The sequence below is a fragment of the Camelus ferus genome, chromosome 33, assembly GCF_009834535.1.
Source record: "Camelus ferus isolate YT-003-E chromosome 33, BCGSAC_Cfer_1.0, whole genome shotgun sequence".
Lineage (NCBI taxonomy): Eukaryota > Metazoa > Chordata > Mammalia > Artiodactyla > Camelidae > Camelus > Camelus ferus.
Window position 1 is genome coordinate 9,627,348 of NC_045728.1, and position 17,411 is coordinate 9,644,758.

General features: G+C 49.8%; 1 protein-coding gene across 1 annotated transcript in view; it reads right to left on the minus strand.

Annotated features, from left to right (window-relative positions):
- Positions 1-17,411, minus strand: part of TECTA (tectorin alpha) — a 66,673-nt gene that overhangs the window by 22,231 nt on the left and 27,031 nt on the right. Inside the window, exons 10-11 of the mRNA XM_032472343.1 lie at positions 12,605-13,206; positions 5,143-5,704 (exon numbers count right to left, since the gene is read on the minus strand). Of these exons, the coding sequence (XP_032328234.1) occupies positions 5,143-5,704; positions 12,605-13,206 (1,164 nt within the window). The remainder of the gene's footprint in view (positions 1-5,142; positions 5,705-12,604; positions 13,207-17,411) is intronic.

Sequence of the window (17,411 nt, forward strand, 5' to 3'; positions counted from 1 at the left end):
GCTAAACCGTGGAAGCAATTCAAGTGTCCATCAGTGAATGAATGGATAAGAAAAATGTGATCTATACATATAATGGAATATTATTCAGCCTTAAAAAGGAAGGAAAATCTGCAATATACTACAACATGGATGAACCTTGAGGACATGATGCTAAGTGAAATAAACCACCCACAAAAAGACAAACACTGTATCATTCCACTTATATGAGGTATCTAAAGTAGTTAAGTTCATAAAGACAGAATATCGGTTGCCAGGCGCTGGGGCAGGCAGGGGTGGAGCATTATTGGAATATTATGGAAATGCCAAGTTATTTAATGGGTACAGAGTTTCAGTTTTGCAAGATGAAGAGTTCTGGAGATGGATGGTGGTGATGGTTGCACAGCAATATGAATGTACTTAATGCCACTGAACTGTACCCTTAAAAATGATTAAGATAGTAACTTTTATGTTATGTTATGTGTATTTTACCACCAGAACAAAATTTTGATGCTGTTTCTGCTGCATCCCTATGTCATTTGCATTCTATGTAAGGTTGATTATCTTTTCATTTGTTTGTAATCCATTTGTATCTTATTCTGTGAACTGTCCCTTGCACATTTTGCTTGTTGAACTTTTTCTTATTAAATTGTAAAAGCTCTTTATAAATTAAAAATAGGCTTTTGTCTGTGACATGTTAAAAAATATTTATCACTTGCTGCTTCTTCCTTCTTTTTTTTCCGGTCCATTTGTTTTTGCCGTGTAGAAATTTAAAAATTTAAATGGTCAGATTTATCAGGTTTTCCCTTATGGCTTTGAGTGTTTTGCTTAGAAAGACCCTCTTTACTGCAAGGTTACCAAAAATACTCCTTTGTTTTCTTCTAGAAGCTTTATAATTTAAACGTTTATGTTTTATCTTGGTTCTGTCTGGACTTTATTTTGAGTGAGGAAATGAAAGAAGGGTTTAGCTGTTTTCCCTCTGCTGGTCGGCTCTTTATTGAATAATACATTTTCTCAGGGATTGAAATGCCAGCTTCACTGTATCCTATTTTCTCTTTAGTGTGTGGACCTATTTCTAGACTTTCTCATCTGTCCACTGGTTGGTTTTTCTGTGCATGTGCCAGTTTTAATTCCTGAAGCTCTACAATATATCTGGGTGTATCTGGGAAGATACACTGCCAGTCTGGAGATGTCCACTGTTGTTTCGAGTATGCTATTTTGCCAACGGGACAATAAACTCCATATTTTATATTTCTGAATCTCCCATGACCCCCCCCAAAACAGTCCTGAGAATACGACAGGTCATCAATCAATATTTGATTCTTGAAAACAAACTTCTAAGTTCCTGATTCTGAGTTTTTTCCACCCTAGTGAAGCACGAAGAGCTGTGAACGGTGACAGCTCTGCACCTGGATTTCTGTCATGGTTATAAATGTGTCTCTTGCCGCGGCCAGTGGACGGATGGGGCCTGTGTGCCCCAGGTGGGCAGAATGCACCAGTCCCTCTGAAGAGAAATGCAGCAATGCAGTAGAGCTGAGGGGGGCTTTGGAATCAGACTGCCCTGGTTTGAGCCCCAGCTCACTGCACTAACTAGCAGTGTCGCCTTGGGCAGATGACGTACCCTCTCTAATTGTCTGCTGCTTCCTCGTCTGTAAAATGGGGATACTAACACCTGCCCCATCAAGCAGTTGTTAAGATAAAACGAGGTCTGATTTGGCAAAGCTTCCAGTACAGCGCCTGGTACCTCAAGGATCCCTTGTGTTATAGCAGTAGTAATAGGATTTTTTAGTTATTCAACTAGAATTTATTGGGTTCGCAGAGAAGTATGTGAGAAACCCCCTAACTCCCAGCCCTTGGACCCAGGACGCTGAAGTAGCAAAAAGGAAAAATGGCCACGATACTGCCCCTTGGCTGACCGCTCCCCAGGTGTTCGGCACCCGGCGGCTCGGGCTCTGAGACATTGTCACACTTAATTCTCACAATGACCCGCCGAGGTGGGAAGTTGCCTCCCAGCCTCCCTAGACCTGATCCTACAAAGCCAGGAGCTCCCCAGCTCCCCGGGGCCCCTGGCCTGACCAGCACTGCACAGTGGGGGGAGCACCGTCGCTGGGGCCACCTTCCAACTTACCCAAACCACTTTCCTTGGAAAGTAACTGAATTTCTCCGAGCATTGGTTTCCTCCTCTAGAGAACAAGGCTGTTAACAGTGCCTACTTGACTGGGCTGCTGGAAAGTCACAGGAGGAAATGAGGGAGGACTCAGTGCCTGGCGCACAGTCGGAGCTAAGTGCCTGTCACCTGCATCTGTTATCTTCTCTCACTGTACCCTCACCATCCAGAGCTTTAATTCAAGTCCCCCATTAAGGGACTGAAAGGATGACAGATTCAGCTGAAGGAATTTTAAGGAGGGGTTAGTAATTAAGACACTCGGCCTCCCATTTCCCCCAAGCCTATTTGTTCAACTTGGGTGGAGGAGTTTTCCAATGCATTTGCAAATAAGGTAATTGAGTAATAAATTATCCCATTGATAGGAACAGCCAATATCATTGAAAACCAACAGCATTCTCCCTTGTTACCAATAAAGCAAACGTTTAACAGGCACTTCTGGTTTAACCTCTTTTCTCTTGCAAACACCATTCTCGTATCTCAACGTGAGGGTATGGAACTAATTCTCAGTGGGGGGTGGGGCCGGGAGGTGCCAGTCCTGTCCCCACTTCCCGGAGGTTAACATCATGTCAAATATGGTTACGAACAGCAGTATTCAAGACAGCCTCTCCATGGTCACCGACCTCTCGGATGGAGCGGCTGAGTTAAGACTCAGTCTCCCGCAGCTTTTCTCCGCTTCTGAAATTCAAAATGGAAAACTGAGCTGCCTCCAACTGTGTCCAGCCCCCCTCTCCACCCACACAAAGTATAATTCAAAGTATAATTTTTTTTTCTCTTATTTTAGCTTTTCTTTTTGCCAGTCACCACCACCACCTCTTCAGGCACTGTCTTTTGGATCTCTGCCCCATCCTGAAATGCCAAGGTAGGGGAGGCTCTGTCCCTCTTGTGGTGAGGACGGGTGGCCCAGGCAGGAAGGGGGCCCACGGCCCAGGGTGAGGCGGGACAGACTCTGCTCTGAGTGCCTTGGATAGAGCTGCCCGCGACCGTGTACAGAGGAGGCAACCAAAGTCTGGACAGGACTGTGAGGAGGGGAGAGGACAGGCTGCTAGTGGAGGGGACAGGAGGATAAGAAAAATGGTCTTCATACCCTGTGCGAAGGGTCTCCGTTTCCCAAACTGTTCCCCATCCTGCTCCAGTTTCAGCCCTATCGCTCCACAGAAGTAGGGGACCTTCTTCCTCAAAAGTAAGGTCAGGACGGTTTACTTACTTGATTCCTCTTCCTTCCCACAGGGGACAAAAATCAATACCCATAACTTAAGGTGAGAGTTCCTGGCATGAGCCGCCTCTGAAGCCAGTTCTCCCTGGTGATTTTCCTGCCCACTGCAGCTGGAGGCAATGACTTCTGGCCTGCGCTGTCCCCTGGCCCCACCCCCGCCGTGCCAGAGAGCGGAACAGCCACTGTGGCGTCGCTGCGGGAAAAGAGGGCCCTCTCCGCGGCAGGTCTCCAGAGGCAGCAGGCAGGGTCTCCTTGCGAAAACTGGGTCCCGAGCCTGGTTTTCTGATTGAGAGGAAAGCAAGTTCTCTCACCCCACTGTGCTCACCCCGGTGAATCCAGAGTAGCTCTGGGGATATATCCAGACCCTGACTTTTTTTTTATAGGCGTTATTTATTTTCCTGAAGTCACCAGAGGCCAATTAGTCTGGACAGTCACTCCTGCTGGCATGGCTCTCCCCAGCCCCGTGCTCAGGGACTGAGCCTGGCTGAAAGGCACCTTTTTCCTCCCCCTCCCTTTTCCTCCCACCCTCCCCTCCCAATCTACATGACTCCAATGACGCGGAATTTCAACTAACCGTGTGAGCATTAAACGACAGCACTGTTTCTGTTTTTTCATGCAAACCTCCCTTTTCCAGGATGGAAAAAGGGAGTTTATTCTCCAGGACCCCTGCTGGATCACTTATGTAGCGCTCTTTGCATTCAGCATCCATTTGGAGCCTTTTTCATACAGTTAGGCCTAAAAGAAATGTGCTATAGCTAATGAGATTGAGATGGGAAAACAGACCAAGGCAGATTGGCCAAAGACCAGTAGTGGTTTCTCTTGCCCATTTTTCCTATTGTGATGTGCTGAATGCAGGCAAATTCTTCCAGCCCGTAGTGCACCAGTAGAGTGGATGGGTTGGGAGTAGGCGCTCTGGGGCTGGAAGGTCAAACTGACTTTGCCACTGAGTTACTAAACCCCTCTGAGTCTCAGCTTCTCCCTAATTGGGTTATTGAGGAGATAATGTTGATAAAGTGTGTAGCACTGGGCTTGGCTCAGAGCAAGCCATGAGGACAGCAACGACCTCACTTAACATGCACGGAGTGTGCTGGGCTTTCCATCTGATCCCCTCAACGCCGTTTCTGTAGCACAGAGGGTGTGGGGCGGGGGCTGGGGGAGGTCCTAAGAACACGGGAGGGAAAGCGAACTGCTTCAAGGTCAAACTGATCCAAGCTAGAATCCGGGAGCTCTATTCTTTTGCTTTTTTCTTTTTTTTTCATTGAAATACAGTTGACGGGAAAGATTGGTGTTAATTTCAGGTGTATCTAATTCTTTTTCCAACGCTTTTAACATTCTGCTGTATTTCATCCATGCAAAGACTGATACACGACATATATGTGTCAAATAGAATAACACACTAAGAGAAAGTGTATAAATTATCAGTGCAATGAAGGGTCTGTGAGGTTCTAGAACTAACTAACTAAGCCACTCACTCACTCACTCTTCCCCCATTAGTCCTTTGTTAGAATCTTACTGTGCCCTTTCGGAGTCCAAATGCTCTGTGCTTCACAGACATGATCTTATTTCATCCTCAGAGGAATACATGAAATAAATGGTATTAACCCCATTTTATAGATAAGATAATGGAGGCTCTGGGAGGTTAGACATCTTGTTTCAGATAACAAACGCAATTCCAAAGTGTGTACCCTTAAATTGCCCCACTCAGTCTGCTCTGACTTCTACAGAGCTGGGTGACCGGCCTGCCCACACCGACCAAGAAGCAAGGAGAGATGAGGGAAGGACTCACAGCAGGGTGTGTAATTCCTCCAGCCCGTCACGGCGATCCCCTGGGTCTGGCAGGTGCTGGCGTAGTTCTGCAGCCAGCTGCAGGCGGTCTGCACGGCGCCCCCGTCGATGCAAGCGTCAAACAGGCAGTTCTTGTAGAAGAAGGTGGGGTTGACCTTGCTGTGGCACCTGGTGAAGCCCGCGTTCTGGCTGGGGATCAGGCTGCACAGCTGCTGCACTTTGGAGAAAGCTTCCACCTTGGCACAGGACGGGCAGCGGTCGCCACAGCCAACCTGGCAGAAGGTGTCCCGCCTCGCCCAGCTCTGTCCGAACTCGTTGACGCTGGAGGCCAGCAGCCCCATGGGCATCTCCAGATCGTCATCGGGGTTGCCATTATAGCGGCCGCACAGGCCGTAGGTGCTATTCTGCATGGCCCGGGGGACCGTGATGGACAGGAAGGTCTTCCAGTCATACACAACCTTCAGGCCGAAATCGGTTTCCAGCACCACGTGGAAGCCAAAGGAAAAGATGTTTATCTTCCCTTGTCCCAGCTTCAGGGGCAGATAGAGCCGTTCACTGTTGACCTGCGAGAGAAAGAGGGTTGGCGTAGAGAAACAGAGTTGAGCTGGCCCAGCAGTCCCCCAGCTCTTCTAATGATCAGCCCGGAGACGCAGCCCCGGGGGAGCTGGAGCAGGTTGAACACGATCTTTGCATTTAGTGTTGTTTCTGTCAGTCAACTATTATTATTAAGATTTGAACAGACTTGAATGACTATCCTTTGTACACTAATCTACCTATTTATTTCAGTGCCTTCTGTTTATAGCATTATTTCCCCCAGGAGTTCAAACCGTTTTCTCCAAGGTAATGAGAGGGTAATAAGAATTCAATTAAAGTTTAGACTGAAATACCAAAACCTCGAACTCTTTTGTGTTTCTAATTCCAGTTCTACTGTGGGTTTATTTCAGACAAGCCCCAATTTATTCATTCCATTAGGACTTTCTTTTTCCTGAAGAATGACTTGACTTTGCAGGTCCCTCTGCCGAGGATGCCAGTCCTCCCGGGCCAACGTCCTTCTCATCCTCCAGACCCTGCTCAGATGTCGCCTCTTCTAGAAAGCAAGATTTTCGGAGCCTGCGGTCCGATTTGATCCCTCCCTCGTCTGGGCAACCAGAACATGTTATTTACACTTCTCTTGTGTTCGTCTGCACCTTCGGCCAAGATCCAGCACGTGTTCACTGCTATGGGAGCACCCATCACATCTCCCTTACGTGACGGCTGGCTGTCTACACCTCTGTCTCATCTGCAAGATTAGCAGTGACTTGAGGGCAGGAATCACACCTTATCGATCTGTGTATCACTCTCTCCTCGTGACCAGTTGGGCGCCCAGCACAGTGCCTCACACAGAGGGCACCTGCTGTGTTTCCTTTCACAGATTTTTAATTCAGAAAACCAGGAGACCCCTTAATGTAAAACTCCAGCACTGTGTGGCCCTTGCACCGTTTTGATTCAGACAGCCCCTGGGTGAGTGCATAACAGAAGTCAGAGACAGTTGTGCGAGAAGTGTGCGAGAAGAAGGTGGCTGCCTACGGGCTGGTCTAAGGTTGCTCTCTGACCGGAAACACCTTCCCCCCTGACCTTCATCTCTCTCCCATCTGACACCCCTCCCAGCCCCACTGCCACCACCTTGGTTCAGACTCTCATCACCTCCCACCTTGACTATTGAATCTTCTCCTAACCGGCCTGCCCACCTGGTACTGCCCCGCCCCTCCATTCACTCCCTGTGCGTCTCCAGTACTTTTAAATGCAATCGAAAGCAATTGATTCAATACTTAAAACCCTCTCCACAGCTTGAATAAAAAGTGTGATACACTTAGCACATCCCACAGGCCTCCCAGACCCAACCCACGTATTCCTCCACTCCAGCGCTACCTCGCACGTGGCTTTCCCCAAGTGGACGAAGCTGCACCATTCCACTGGGACACTCCCTTTGGCATGGGTGTGATGGTGCTATCTGTGTCCCACCCAAGATCCCATCCTCTGCATTGTGTTTGTCAGTCAATGATAGCTCTCAGCTGGTCTTGGCCAAATGGGAGGCATTTGGCCCAGGAGGTTGTGACCCCCCATTTCAGCCCTACCCGTACCCTAAGGGCAGCCCTCGGCCAACGACTGACTGACACAGGGGACGAACTGTGTGTGCAGGTCATGCACCAGAGCGCCTGGTGGCCCAGGCTGAAGCTGGTGTCCAGGTGAGACCACATCCTTGAGTTCTCTTCCCCTGGTGCTTCCCTCACTTTCCCAGGAATCCCCATCTCAGACTCTACCTCTAGGGAACTTGACCCAGACAGCAAGGTTGCCCTTCCCCCACCCTCCACTCTATGGGGCAGTATTCACACTTCAAATTTCAGCTCAGCTATCTCCCTTTCTATGAATATCTGTCCAGGCAGAATTCACTCATTCACCCAGTAGCCATCAGTTTGGCACTACTGTGCACCTAGCTCTGTGCTAAATGCTGGAATAAAGCACAGGGCTCTTCCCCCAGGCGCTCACAGGCATGTGGCAGAGGCAAGTGCGTAAACAGGTAATAACAACAGCGTCTGACAGAAGCAACGATATAGCTAAATAAGTGCGCAGGCAGCGGGCTCAGCCGGGGGGACAGGGTCAGGGACGCCGGCTGGGGCTCACGCCCGGCCCGGGGCCGGAAGGGTGAGTGGCATCGGTCAGTCGAGAAGGAATGAGAGCGAAGAAATGGGAATCCCAAGGAAAGGGCATAGCCCAAGCCAAGGCCAAGAGAAGAGGGAAAGCCTGATAGATGTGAGGAATTACAGCAATGTAATGCTGCTGGAGCATAAAATGTGGCCTTAGGGATGATGGGAGATAAAAACGGAGAGATGGGGAGGGTCTGGAAGGCCTCGTATGTAATGTCCCATGAGATAGAGTCTGAAAAAGACCCATTCATTTTGCAAAAAAAAAAAAAAAAAAAAGAAGAAGTCACCAGTGACCTTAATAAGAGAACTTCAGCTGTGTAGAGACCAGAGGTTAGACTGCAGAAGTTAAATAGCAAATAAGAGACACAGAAGCAGAGAGGACTCTCTCCAGGAGTTTGGTAAGAAAGGGGAGGAGATGGATGGGACCGAATTGGTGTCAAGGTTTGGTTTAGAATGAACATGTTTATGGGGTGAAGAGACGGACCCAAGACACAGCAGGGGAGGAAATGACAGATGGGCAGGAGCCTGAGAAGGCAGAAAAGAGAGGGTGCGGGTGGAGAGTAGCCACAGAGAGGAGAAGGAGGACTCATCCTCTGCATGGAAGAGAGGAGGCCAGGAGGACGCTGCAATGGGCATTTCAGCAACAGGGAGGAGGGGGGAGGAGGAGAAAGGAGGTCACGCCTGGTGAGCGCAACTCTCTCAACTGGGAGGCTCAGACGCATGGGTGCCATGTAAGCACAGAACACAGATGTGCAAGGTCACCGAGGGAAGCCGATGCCGTGGGGACTCACACGCATAAACTCAAGGCTGTGTACCCAGGGGCTCACGTGCTCTGCCTCAGCTTTCCTCCTGAGTGGCCCCGAATTCTATATTCCTGGCTACTGAGTGTCAAGCAGGAGGCGATACCTTGGGGAGGCCACGGAACTGGATTCCAGTCCTGTCATTGCCCAGGAGAACCCAGGAAAGGCAGATCTCTGACCTAGACAGGCCTGCCCCTCTGTATGTGAAGCCCTGTGAATGTCCCCTCCATCCCTGCCTCATTGCCCTGTCTGTCTGTGAGTGAGACACAGAGGGAGAGTTTGGTGAGGGAGCAGCACTCGATGGATGAAGGATGCAGGTGCAGAGGAGGAAAACAGGGCAGGGGATGAGTGCGGGGAAATGTGTTTCTAATATTAAAGTGTCGGAAATGAGGCCACACACCAGCTTTTCAGTGGAGAGCTTTTCTTTAGACAACTGGTCCCGATCTGCTGTGACAGCCTCTGCCACTGTTCTGAGGTCCCTCACAACACCCTCCCGGGTCTCCACTGAGGTTTCCTTTACCCGGGACGCCCTTGCCTCATTCCTGGCCTGGCTAACGGATGCCTTCAGAGCTCCGCTCCTGGCATCCACCCCCGGTCATCCCTTCCTGAAAGGCTTCCCTCCGCATCGGTTCTCTCATGACCCCACCATGTCCCACTTTTGTGGGACTTCACATCACATCCACGTTACCTGCGAACACGTCTGTCTCCCACTAGACCCTGAGTTCTCTTAAGACAGAACCACGTGTCATGTTTCTACCCCCTGGGCCTGGCACAGAGCAAGCATTAATATAAGCCCATCAAACGAAATTGAACCAGAGTGATGCTCAAATCTCCCTCTTCTCTGATGGCCGTGGGATTGGCAATAACTGAGAAAGACACCAGCTGGGAGGGGCCCGAAAGCCTTTCCTGCACCGTGTGGGACCGGGCTGTGCCAAAGCCTGGGGGAGGTGGCAGGAGAGAGGCCCTCTCCATCGGGCTCTGGCCGTGGATGGCTGACATGGGGGTTCCGGCAGTGCCCAGGGGTGGCTCGTCTTCCATTGCTCACCCCCGCCACTCTGTCTGGTACACAGAGGGTGTATTTATCCCTCGTTTCCTGTGGCTCGGTGGCTTTCCCCATGTCCTCAGGACTGCTTAACGCAGGGAAAGGTCAGAGTCACAGCAGGACCAGTGTCCCGAGGATTCGCTTCCATGTCACTCCCGTCTCTGTGAGCACCCGCAGTGACCCAGGCCTGTGCCGCGTCTTGCCCGGCACGTCACTGCACGCTGTCACTGTGACGGCTGTTATTCTTCTCAGGGAGAGACGGTGACTAATAATAACATCATGGGAAAAACAAATGCAAATCATTGAACAAGCAGACCCTGTAATGCATATTAATAATTCAGAGTAAACGCTAAATCTATCCCCCAGGCCCCCAAAGAAAAGATCCTCCAAGCATCCTGGACTCGGTCTTCCTGCGGAGATTTGAAAGCTTTATACTCTACTCCCAGCTTGGGCACGTAGGACATCTGGTGATTCAGAAAGACAGGCCCTGCAAAGTGTCCACCTCAGCCCTTTTAATCAATCCCTCCTTGGTACCCATTATTCTCTAATTACCCCCTGTTGTGGGTTGAATTTTGTCCCCCTGCCAAAAAAGAAAAAAAAAAAGGTTGCAGTCATAACCCCCAGTACCCGTGAATGTGACCTTATTTGGAAGTAGGGTCTTTGCAGATGTAATCGAGTTAAGACGAGGTCATCCTGGAAAAGGGCGGGCCCTCCATCCAATGACTAGTGTCCTTAAAAGGAGAGAGACATGTGGCACCGAGAGACAGAGGACACAGAGGGAAGAAAGCCATGTAGAGATGGAGGCAGAGATGGGAGTCGTGATCAAACCAAGGGTCACCTACAACCACCAAAAGCTAGGAGAGAGGCCTGGGGCTGGGGCTTCCCCAGAGCGCCATAGGGAGCGTGGCCCTGTTGACGCCTTGATTTCGGACTCCTAGCCTCCAACTTGGGAGAAAATATGTTTCTGTTGTTTTAAGCCACCTAGTCTATGATACTTTGTGAGGGCAGCACTGAGGACTAACGCGCCCTTCCCTCTCCATCTCTTTGTGGGAGGAGGAAACCAGCTGTGTGGTTCTCACGGCTTGACTTTAGCCATGGTGGCATCTCGCGAGACTCGAGCAGGACACGTGCCAGAAGGTGAGCTGATCCGCGAGGGCCTTGGCCTCAAAGTGGAGGGAAAGGGAGGGAAACACCCGTTGAGACAGTGGGACCAGCAACCAGCGAGGAGAGATGGGAGACCCTGGAAAAAGAGTAAGTGTTGGCGAGGATCTGATGTCTCTACGTGAAAATAACTGGGTAGAAAAACACGGGTAGCCTCAGCTGTCCACACACCTAGACGCCCAGAGTGTGGAACCCAAGGCAGAAAATACGACTTCATTGTACACTGGACAGACCGGGCCCATGAACAGATTATATTTTAATAGAAGAAAAACACCCTGAAAGGTAGAAAGTTGGGAGCAAGCATGCTGCATGTCGCAGAGCTAAGGAACAACATCGAAATGTACAAATGTTAAGGGTGGAAATACAATGAGACGGGGAGCAGAGGAGAAATGGACAAATACGATGCAGCCACATGGGCAAAATGATTGATGTGTTCGTTCTGACACAGATGATGAAAATGAAGGAGAGAGAAGTTATCGTAATGAGCAGCTTTGACTATCCAGACATCTGCTGGGAACCTTATGTGGCTAAAAGTAACACATCTGATATACTCCTAACTTGCCCTGGTGGCAGTTTCCTCTCTCAGATTGCTGAAGATGTGGCCAGCAGCAAAATGAAAGTCGTAGGAACCTTGGAGGAAAGGACTTATGTCACCTCCTTCATTCGTTTGACAAATGCTTTGAGTGTCACGACGTGCAGTATATTCGTTCGACATAAAGGTGAACCAGGCGTGGTTCCTGCCTTCGAGAAGCCCACAATTAGTACTGAGTGAGGTGGACGTGAACATCACGGAAAAATACAGTGTGATTGATGCTTGGACGATAGAGGAACCAACTGTTAGGGGAAGCTCAGAGGGAAACGAGCAGGAGAGTTTAAGTAAAATGTCCAATAAAGGGAAGAAAAGTAGGCAGAGGGAGACTCTGTCTTAGATGCTAAGAAGGCATGTTGTCCAGTGAACCTGAAAGGTTAAGAAGCTCAGAAACCTCCCTGTGTTGGAGAAGGGGGTTAAGGAAACCCTAAGGAAGGGACGAGATGGGGAGAGATGCCCGAGGAAGCCCGTGACAGTTCAGAATTCGGAAGGGGGCATATACATGATAAAGAGGAGCCTCTTTGGAGATAAATTACACCACAGACCAGGGAGGACAGTGGTAAAAGGTGGACCCCCCAAGTCAGCTCCTCCACCATGCGAACACAGAGGCTCTCGGTGGCTGTCAGGTCTTCATGGCCGAGGGTGTGAAAGGGTGGGGAAAACTCAGAAGATTGGAGGACGCCCCTGAGCTCTCCAGATGCGGGCAAGATCCCTGAGTTCCTGGATCCTGGACTGGAAGAGGCGGAAGGAGGCCAAGCAGGCATATATTTTGATCTCAAAGGAGGGGAGGGAGTAGATCGGACAACAGCACTGTTGACAGGCGCCTCGTCCATGCTACACAGACGGAGTGACTGTTGCAGGCCGCACGGCGGCAGCCAAGCTGGGACTCCATCTAGGTCTGCACCGTCTCCAGCCCACCCCGCTGTGCTGTGAAAGTCACCCTTCCTAGAGCTGCCCCTGTTCTGAATTTGCTGCCTCTGATTTGAGCCGCCCACTTTTCTCTCTGGAGGCACAGTTTCCTTACCTGTAAGTAAAGGGACGGGAAATCCTCCAGGGCCCCTCCCTGCTCTAACACCCTCGCTTGTCCTTGGATCTGGACCTGCCTGATTCAGCCGCAGCCTGGCTCGCTGAGCCGTGTCCTCACATCCCCACAGCTCCTTCCTGGGGTCTGGCCCATGACTACTCACCAGCACCGTGTGCTTGTAGGCCCTGTGAATCATGATGCTGTAGCCAAACACCGCCACGTCCACCTGCTTGACCCACAAGGCCAGCGACGGGTCCCGGTCCTCGTTCTTGGCTGTGACCGTGAACTTGGGGAAAGTGTCTGAGCTCGGCCTGTTTCCTGAGGTGCACAGGATGAGCGGGCAGCTGGTCTGGAAGTCGAAGGGGTAGCCATCGAAGGTCAGGTAGTGGCCATAGCCCGCGACAATGCAGGAGGCGTGGGTGCGGGCCAGGCAGTGGTACAGGCCGCCCTCCTCCCCGCAGTACTCGTGGTCCTGGCAGGGCAGGGTCTCGCAGTGGACGCTGTTGTCCGTGCCGTTGCAATAGCAGAAGATCTGGCAGTCCAGGTCCACCCAGAAGGTCTCGTTGGTGGCAAGTTGGTGCCCCTCAAAGTTACAGCCACACTCGCTCCGGGGGACGCACTGGCTGCCTAGCAAGGCGTAGCCCTCGTCACACTGACACCCCTCGGAGCAGCTGTCCACACAGATGGGGCCCAGGGCCAGGGTCTCACAGGTCTCCGTACACGTCACGCACTCCTCGAAATGGCTGTTCTCCGGGCACTCCAGGGCTGAGGGTGAGCAAGGGGAAGACAGGCTTGAGAAATGGACAGAGGTCAGAGACAGAGTGTGTATGCACGTGTGTGTGTGCGCGTGTATGTGTGCATACACTGCACGTGACTCATCTGTACAGCGGTGAGCTGTGAATGCCACATGGCCAGCACCACCGCCATCCTCACTTGGGGTGATCGAGGCTCGCTCCTGTGCTACTCCAGTGCACTTGGCTTTTCAGGGAGAAGATGCCTAGATGAGGAGCCTGTACTGAGCCCCTGCCATGTGCCAGGCACTGTTCTGGGCATGTTAGTGTAATTTTCTCAACCACCTGGACGGTAAGGAAAGTCACATCACCCCTGTCTTATAGATAAGGAAACTGAAGTTCAGTGACTTAATCCAGCCGACAGGTACGGGAGATTCGAATCCTGATCTCCCAACGCTAGGTCTCCTGACTTGAAGACTCTGGAGAGAGAGTGTCCCGGAAGAAACAGAGTTTTGAGGCCATAGAGACCCGGGGGTAACATCTCCAAGCCTCAGTTTCTTTTTTTTTTTTTTTCCATTAAATAAGGGCATACTCACCTAGCACCACTGTTCCCACAGAGTACCCAGTAGAGTCTCAATAAATGCTCTGCCCTTCCCCCTTATACCTCCTTCCACTCCAGATAGGCTCTGTGCAGATGTTTTTACTCTACAAACCAGACTTTGCCCGTGTCTTTCATCCCTCTGCTCCTGGTGCCCTCTGACCTCTCCTGCTTCCTCACCACCCTCAGCGCAAGGACCTCCCCACCTCCTTTGCTCACGCTCTTTCCACACCGGTGTGGCTTTCACAAAGTCACAGCCCACCCAGTCTCCATTTTTCATTTCAAGTCACATTTCTTCCTGGAAGCCTTCCTTGATAGAGCCGGTCTCTGAGTCGCTAAGCAGAGCACGGAAAATAACAGCACATGCGGCTTACCGTGTAACCTTCCCATTTCTCTTTATGATTTTAGTTTGTCAAAATTTGACATGGGCGAGGACAAACCCAAGAGACCAGAAGGCTTCTCCCTACAAGTCTGTGTAGTCCAAGGATCTGTGAAGGTCTCCACCGTCTCCTGTGGGATCAAGATCTTGCCTTTAAGGCTTTCTTTATATCTTATACATACTACCACTGCTTAAGAGGGTTTTATAATCCAAGGTCGCAAAGGACATGACAGAGAAATAAACTGCATGGCCGTAACAGCTTTGCCCCAAGTACCAACTCAACAGTTTTACACTAGGTACTGAAAGCCAGTCTTTCCTCTGGGCCAAAGGACTGTCTCCACTTCTGTTGACTAGTTGAAGGCTACTCAGCACCGATTAAATATGTCTGTACAAAGGGATGCTCGCATTTGTCTGTAAATTATGAATAACACTGACGGCAGGTTTATGGTGACAGCAAATAACACGACTTATTTGACTGGCTCTCATTTGATGACTTATCGTGTTGTCTGAATTTGCCTGGAAGTCTGGAACATACAGACATGAAGTAATAAAACTTCCCCTGGCCCCTGAAATGCCTCTGAAATTACTTAATTGGGCAGCCTGGCTCTGCCAACAATAGCTGGTTAAAAATATCTGAACACAGCAGCAGTGGTTGTCTCCCTCCAGGTCCAATGAAGAGCGTGCTCCTGATGTGCAGGTGCTGCCCCATCCAATCCACGCTCTGCGAGACCCCGACCAGATTAACCCCTTAGTACTCGGAGACTGGATTTGAGGTGGGAAGCCCCATGAAAAAGACCGGCAGGACCCCCAGGCAGGGCCACTACTCTACTGCCGGCACCATCCCGTTCCCTGGCCCAGTGGCATTATCTCACTTTTTAAACTCTGAAACAGCTTACTTCTAGGAAATGGGAACTTACCCCTAAGATTCTATTGGTTCCCTGAGCTAACTCTTGATTGGTCCATTTGTAGTGCTTCATTGCATGGAGCTTACTCCTGATTGGTCCATTTCCCTCATTCCTGATTGGTCCATTTCTACAAAGCTTGTTCCTAATTAGTCACCTTTGTTATACCTTATTTGCATATGATGTTACAAAATGTTGCAAAGTCTAGACTGGTAGCCTATAAAAGGCTGTGTAAGCCTACAGATGGGGTCCAGATCCTGGAGTGTTAACTGCTCTGGGCCCACTGGCATAATAAATCTGAGTTCTCCAACTGAGTGCTGCTTGGTCTCTTGCCCGGATCCAGGTTGCTGTCACAACTGAGCTATAACACTGAGCTGTAACACACTTTGCTGCAACAGATTAATGAAGTGTGCACGCTCCAGTCCTTCTCGCCAGACCCACATACAGAGGGTCTGGCCAGGACATCCTGGGGAATTTGCACATGTGAGCCCTGGCCCTCCACCTGAGGAAGCCATGTACCCCTTGACTGCTTCTGTCCACATCACTCTCTAAAAAAAGTCACTTCCTCCAGCTCTGTACGCCCCAATGAGGAACGGGGAGAAGCTGTTCTCAGCAACCACCCTACCCAGGAAAAGAGGGAATCATTACTATCCTGCCACACTTACTTTGCATACACAATGCCACCAAACCATGCTCTGTGCAATACAAAAACAATCCAGAAATACTTCCTGCTGGGTAGGAGGTCATAGTCTAAGAGGACGGCACAGACATGGCCCGGCCACAAAATGAATTTGGTTTGGGGCTGACTCCATAATCCCGTGATGTGAAGGAACTGTAACTAGAAAGCTGAGTGCAGGAGCAGGGACAGACATCATTTTAGATAAGCTGGAGATAGAATAGAAGAGAATGTGGGAGGTGGGTTAAAGAGAAGGCTTTGGGAAAGTCCTGTAAGGTCCCCCCAGATGGAGTGGTTAATAGAAACCTTGGATCCTCTCTCCCTATAGCTGGCTTTATGAAAAGAGCATGTACCCAGAATTCCAGCTTCAGAATTCACAGATTCTGCTATTCATCCCTCCCCCATTAAGGTTAAGGTCACTGGGGATATAACCGCCCATCTCTGAGTTGACACTCCACATGCCCCGTGAACCTCCAATGCTCAGAAACCAGAGCATTGTATTTAAAACAAAGACAAGTATGGATACGTGTGTGTGTGTGGGTATGAGTTCTTAGCTCTATCTAAGATGTTTCTATAAAAAGGGCTTGAAGGCAAAGTAAAGATACTCCAACAGCAATGGGTAAGCTTCACTCGGACCTTGACTTCTAATAACACTCCCCACCAAAAGGAATCAGGGCTTCTTGGAGGAATGGCTGATTCCAGTGTGGGGCAGGGAAGGTTAAGAGATGATATGGAGCATCTTATTAATCCAGAAAGTAAGAAAATGACAGACGTAGGACATGCCAAAAGGACATGAAGGCAGCTAGAAGGGGCTCCCACAGGCCAAATCTGGAATAATTTTAACACCGAAATAATTACCAAATGTAATATAAAACATAAATCATTGGAAAAAAAAAAACAGGAATCCGTGTGTCCACATTCATAAGATCAATGAATGATTGAGATAGATGGATGGATGGAAGGATGGATGGATGATAGATATGTGACAGGCAGACAGCATAGAAGGGAGGGCTCTTGTTTACAATAAAATGACATCTGCTGATGGGTACAGGTGGAGAGAGTTCAGGAGCTGGAAACTGGCAGCCTATAATCATCAGGCTGAAAATTGATACAAGCAAAAATCATCAAGGGTCACTAAATCGAGGAGGGGGATTTTGATGACAAGCAGGAAGCTGCATGGTCTTAAAGTATCTCCCCACAGATTGCTCATTAGTTGCAAGATGAAAGCATAGTGACCATAGAGTGGAAACACTTGACAACACCCGACCAGGGAATCAAAGTGCCTGTCACCAATGACAGGAGGCTGGACAGAGTGTGCCCCGCATGTGATGTGATACCCTGAGGAAAACAAGCATCACCTGTGCAGGAGGCTGGCGGGGATGTACAGCAGAACCCAGTCACGGGGAAACGTCAAACCCAAACATTCTATTTAAAAAGAGGGGAGCCTGTATTCTCTAAAAATGACAATACCATAAAAGACAAAGAAAGCTAAGGAATTGTTCTAGATTAGAGGAGACCAGCTGGAGAGGCTGTGGAGAAAAGGGAACCCTCCTACACTGCTGGTGGGAATGCAGTTTGGTGCAGCCACTGTGGAAAACAGTATGGAGACTCCTCAAAAGACTAGGAATAGACTTACCATATGACCCAGGAATCCCACTCCTGGGCATATATCCAGAAGGAACCC